Source organism: Solanum verrucosum, unplaced genomic scaffold (assembly GCF_900185275.1).
Source record: "Solanum verrucosum unplaced genomic scaffold, falcon-dt-bn FXZP01000222.1, whole genome shotgun sequence".
Classification (NCBI taxonomy): Eukaryota; Viridiplantae; Streptophyta; class Magnoliopsida; order Solanales; family Solanaceae; genus Solanum; species Solanum verrucosum.
In genome coordinates this window covers 335701-341700 of record NW_026020027.1, presented here as the reverse complement: position 1 = coordinate 341700, position 6000 = coordinate 335701, and the positions used below count along the sequence as shown (strand labels likewise).

Below are 6000 nucleotides of genomic sequence, written 5' to 3'. Positions count from 1 at the left end.
ATAGATATCAGTTGAGACCAAGTTAAAGGGACCTTTATGTATTATGCATATATGTAATGTATCAAAATATCCTTTAATCATGTGGTCTTAAACATGTCATGTGGTTCACATATTAGGGTATTTTATCCGCATTTTATTTTAACATTTAAATGTGGCTATTTCCCTAATAATATATAAACGTGCCCTTCAACTTATCTCAACAGATATCTATGCCCTTCAATTTTTTATATGCTTAAGAAGACGTTTAAATTGTATATAATTAAACAAGTCGACACATGTTCAACATGACACAATATGCATCCTTCATAACATAATACAAATCAGTTCGAGTGTTTCTCACACGAATTGTCATGTAAGATGCGTCTATTTATTCAATTTTATACAAGTTTAAGTGTCTACATATACACATTTAAAGTTGAAGGACTCAGTTTAAATTATATTAAAAACTACATTTTATATATTATACCAATTTAATCAAGTGTGCTTTTTGTGGGTTGATAATTAAATTGTAACCCTTTGATAAAAAAAATAGTAAACAAGTTTTGTCCATTGAACAACATAGAGAAGTTTAACTGAAATGACACAGAGCCAAATTTTTAACGAATAGCATAGATGAATTTTTCCTCAAAGTTCGATAACATATTTGAGTATTTTCCTTTTTAAAAAATAATTTAATTAATAACGTGATCGAATCATACCACGTGTAAAAAATGATTTTGCAAAACGATTGTTTTTGATTAACAAATAATGACATCGATAAACCTTTTTCTCAAAAGAAAATGACATAAATGAACTTTAACGGATGGCATAAGTTGAGCCAAACTTTTAACGGATGACATAGATGGAACTTTTTTTCTCAAAGTTTGATGACATATTTAAGCCTTTTCCCTTTAATAAAATAGGTAGAATGAAAAATACCAAGTCTTATCAATCCAACAAAACTTGTGAACAATTGAATAAACACAAATAAGTTTTTTCCAGTTCTTCCAAGACTTGTAAGGTGTAACCAGTTTAGCAAAATGGTGAAATTATTATTGTCCAGCCACCATAACTTGTGGACAAGGTAACACTTTTCGAGTTTTCACTCACAAAACTTCAATTATGTTTTCATAATCAAACATAACTCCATCTTCTTCTGAAGTTCAAATACTACTTCTCGTCATATCCAAAACACCACGAGAGACGAGACTTTACATTCAATCAATCAATCACTATAAACAATTACCTTTTCGAGTTTTCACTCACAAAACTTCAATTTTGTTTCCATATCCATACATAACTCCATCTTCTGAACTTATACAACTTCTATTCATTCATATCCAAAACGCCACGAGAGACGAGACTTTACATTCAATATATCACTCACTATAAACAATATTCAAGTTGTGTTGTATTTGCAACCATTAAAGATATATATTTGGTACTTTTGACACACAATTACAGAGTAATCAGATACATACAGATTCCATACCCAATTAAAAAAAGTAGACTTTGACAATCACAGAGATAAATTCTGTATTAGAAGAATGTCTTTGCAGGAGAAATTAGGGTGCACCCTTGAGTTTCTTGGCGATGGCAGCGATGTATTTACCTTGGTGATGTGCCTGCTGCAATTCAAGCTCAGATGGCTGTCTGGAGCCATCACCAGCGAATGTTCCAGCTCCATATGGACTTCCTCCTTTCACGTTCTCCATTTCAAACATGCCAGCACCGAATGTGTATCCGATGGGTACAAATATCATTCCATGATGAACAAGCTGAGTTATAGCAGTCAACCTATCATATACCTCGGGTTAAAAACAATACCAAGGAAGAGAATGACAGTTTATCATGTTTAGTCATATGGATTTATGTGAAATAAGATCATACGGTGTTGTTTCTTGTCCACCACCTTGGGATCCAGTGCTATAGAATAGGCCTGCAGGCTTGCCAGCTAGTTGTTGTGTTCTCCATAGACCTCCAGTTGCATCAAGGAATGCTTTAAACTGAGCGGACATCATTCCGAACCTTGTAGGGAATCCAAAAACGAAACCATCAGCTTCAGCAAGTTCTTGAGGTGTTATAATAGGCACATCACTCTTTGGAGGTGCACTCATTTTCGCTAGCACCTCTTCTGATAACGTTTCAGGTACCTGTACCACAAAATGGTATGTTTCATTAACAGAAGAATATAATTAAGAAATGTGCAAAGCTAGGGACTCCAACATGTAAGAATAGGGCATAGAAAATGATCCAGTTGCTATTATTCACATGAAAGAGGGCGATCTCCAAAATTCAATAACAAGTAGTTTCTAAGCTTGACGACTGACTTCGTATTAGCACATAAACTTGGTAAAAGATTTGCATAGGCCAATTCATTCTGTCGCCTTAATACTGGCACTGGACTTTTCTAAGCTTTGCCTAATTTCTATGTTTGTTTACTCCTTATTCAGTTCCTTACTGACAAAGACGAGAAAAAGGGAGAAAACAACCAAAAATAAATATGAACCAGAGTCTGAAGAAACAATTTTGAAAATTAGCACAGACCAAGTTGTTCCTTCATCAGCTTACACCAATTTGGTTTACTCAAATACGGTCCTTACATTCAGCCCATCACTTTAGTTTCGTGACAGTTGAGAAAACTTTTCCTTTCCAGAGATCAGATTTACATGGTTTGGCAAAACAGCCTGTCCACAACCACTCAAGAAGAACGAGTCCGATAGCTTTATGGAGTTCCATTACAATAACTTTCACACAATAAAGCTTATTCCCTTATAGGTATATATAAAAGAAACTAAGCTACAACTCTTAGCCATGCTAAGTTAAGCTACGGCAATATTGCACCTTCCAATAGCAAAACACTTATACTAAAGAACAAGGATGATTTAAAGCTAGTCAAATTTAACTGATTCTCATACTTCCCCTTTAGCTTTTAAATCAAGGGAAAAGGGCCAAACATACCCCTAAACTAATCAACATGGCTCAGTTTTACCCTCCGTTATGTTTTTGGCTCAAAAATGCCCCTACAGTTGCGTTTTTGGCTCAAAAATTCCCTCCAACTAGCAAAATGGATAAAAAATACCCTTCTTACTAACTGTTGGAAAAATGGTCCAACTGACCTAAGTGACAAAAATGGTTCCTCTCAACATGGAACCACCTTGGTAAGAAAACCTCTATAGAGTTGTCAGGCGGTAATCAAAACAAAGTGATAACTAAGACTACCAACTTGTTGTACTTCCTGGCTCATTATTAGTAGATGACAAAGACTTGCAGATACTCTCTCGAGATAAGATTTATGTATTTTCCATTCCAAACGGAAAGATATGAAAAGACAAAGCAACACCTACTTGCCATAATTTAGCTTCAACTCCTTCAACAGATGCTGCCCCTTTCTTTATCTCTTCTGCTAGTTTCTCCACATGCCCATACATTGAATAATATCTGTTGAAGAAATAAAATGTCAGCTATCAGTATTCAATGGATGAGGAATAAAAGGCTTGTAGTAACTCATATTACTGTAAATTTTAAGAAGATAGCAATCTGTCCCTCCTCCAATCAGATTAAACTGTGTTTTGTCCTCCGGACACTTGTTATGTTGCCAAATTGAATTGCATCAAAGCTCTCATTCAGACTTCATCTATTAGTTCATGATCCCTTTACTCCAAATGCTATTCATCTCTATTTTCTTAGTCAATGCTCCCTGCAACTCTAGCTAAGACTACAACCTTAGGTTCTAAACTCGGTAAATATTGACATTATTGCTGTACCACGTGGCGGAAAAACATTTACTATAGCCAGATCCTCTTTGATATAAGGCAAATCTTGGGGAGTGCATGAATAAACTTCTGAAGAACTCTGACTCCATTGGCATTAGATTGGGATACATAGTCGGAAGATAATCTTGAATGTGGAATTGTGGACACAATAGTGCAGACTGTCATCAAACCAATGACCAACAAATAGAAAACCACTAAATCCCCATGAAAACATAAGAGTGTTTCTTTCCCAAACATGTGAATTGTAGGATAGACATTTCATTAAGTTTATGCAATCATTTTAAACACTCAGGTAAGGTGAATGAAACCAAATCCATAAACGAACAAAAATGTTAAAAGGGAATTAGATTCAAGATGGTTTTAAATTTCAGATTAACACCTATTACCCATATACTGGTAGCTATCTGACAAATCTAACTTCACATGACTTCGTTTAAAAATTTAACAACTTCTAATCTCTTCTTCCGTTTTCTAGATTTTTGTGAATTCACTACTTGGATGAGTCCTATAATATATAGATACTACACTGAACTAGTTGAATATACAGTAATTTCTTTGTGGCAATCCATTTATTTTCTTTGGTACCTAGAGATCAAGGTGACCCAGAGCAAGGAACCAAGAGTTGATGGGGGTAGCGCACTGATTAAACAATTTGACGTACCAGGAAGCTATGTTGCTCGGACTCTACAAAAACAGCCGCACCTATGTCAGATCCTCCAGAAATGCACTCTTTTAGGAGGATCCAACATGCACCCAGTGACATTTATGCAAAGTCCGAGCAACATTGCCAGGAACTACTCCAGAGAAAATAACGGCCAGACTTTCTAAGATTGATCTTTAGATCACAAATGTCAAACAAATATGACTACTACCACACCCGCTATTACATTGTGACAATGAGGGAGCCTATCATATATAATGTTTTATTTCAACTCCGTATATCTATTGGCGGATCCAGAAAGATTATACAGGTTCAGCATAACCTGTGCCTTTTAAAAACCCAATATGTATACATGGGAAACAGCTAAATTTATATTTCAAAACCCCCACTCTTAACTCAGAGCCCCAATGTTTAAATCTACGTCTAAATCCGGGATCCTTCACAATCTACAACGTCTAAATCCCGGATCCTCCAGAACCCTCACTCTGAACTCAGAACCCACGACGTCTAAATCCTCGATCCTCCAAAACCCACAACGTCTAAATCCTCGATCCTCCAGAACACACACTCTGAACTCAGAACCCACCACAACATCTAAATCCGGGATCTTTCACAACCCACACTGTCTAAATCCCGGATCCTCCAGAACCCACAACTTCAAAATCCCGGATCCGCCACTTCACACATAATTTCAAGCTGAGGCACAGGGTGCAACCACATCAGCTACTCAAACACTACATCCACCCTTAATATCAAACTAAATCAATTCAATGCACAATTTTGTCAATTACTACATCTGCCCTTAATATCAAACTATAAGGAATAATAATTTATTAATTTTTCAATGCACAAATTTATCATCTCACTGTATCTAACAAATAATTTACCCAAATTTAGCAGCAGCTAAGCTAAAATCTGATCCTTCAATCAATATACTAAAACTCTAAATTAAATAATGATGATTTCCATGTAATTAACATCATTAACGCTAAATCGGTAATTAAATTGAATTCAACAAAAAACGAATCAACTAAAAACACTAAAGTTCATCCGATTTAAACGCAAAATCAACAGGCAAAACAAAATTATTATCAATTTTTTTTCAATAAACAGCTGAAAATTTAACAAATTTACTTACACTATGTAAATTTTGGTAGCCATTTTCGATTTGGAAGGAAGATTTGAGAGCAGAGTTGTAGAACCACAACTGTCTTTTCAGTTTATATATTTATATTTATAGTTGCTAAAAGACCGTCAATTAAATCCGTTCCGCACATTGCAGGATCCATTTTTATCGCAGTCTCACGGAAGGTCAGATTAAAAAATTGGGATTCTAAATTTTAGGACGGAATAAAAGAATGTTCGAGTCTATCCCTCTAAATTACGTTGGCATATTGTGGGATTCATTTCTAAGGGCATCTTTTTTAACAAAATAAAAATTGTTCTTATTGTTGGAACTTGAGATCTTACTCATCTCATCACACTTTTTAATTATTTTATTAGTTTTTCTACGATTTTAATAATAACTTTATTTTGTACCCTGTTTTTATGATATTGTAAGTTTATTTTTTAGATTGGTGATGT

The 6000-nt window shown here is 34.9% G+C and overlaps 1 protein-coding gene across 1 annotated transcript; it reads right to left on the bottom strand.

The window, feature by feature from the left end:
- Positions 1-1331: 1331 nt before the first annotated feature.
- Positions 1332-5655, bottom strand: LOC125821189 (probable NAD(P)H dehydrogenase (quinone) FQR1-like 1). The gene is made up of 4 exons (XM_049500602.1): positions 5555-5655; positions 3327-3420; positions 1870-2132; positions 1332-1776 (listed from the first exon to the last, which is right to left on the bottom strand). Exons 1-4 carry the CDS (start codon positions 5575-5577, stop codon positions 1545-1547), a joined length of 612 nt encoding a protein of 203 aa, XP_049356559.1. The 5' UTR covers positions 5578-5655; the 3' UTR covers positions 1332-1544.
- Between the last annotated feature and the right edge of the window lie 345 nt (positions 5656-6000).

Excerpts from the sequence above, each read along its gene's own strand:
- LOC125821189 (XM_049500602.1), bottom strand. The coding sequence starts at position 5,577 with ATGGCTACCAAAATTTACATAGT. Across the intron at positions 2,133-3,326 it reads TTGAAGCTAAATTATGGCAA|GTACCTGAAACGTTATCAGA; the intron begins GTAGGTGTTGCT and ends TTTGTGGTACAG. Across the intron at positions 1,777-1,869 it reads GGTGGACAAGAAACAACACC|GTTGACTGCTATAACTCAGC; the intron begins GTATGATCTTAT and ends GGTATATGATAG.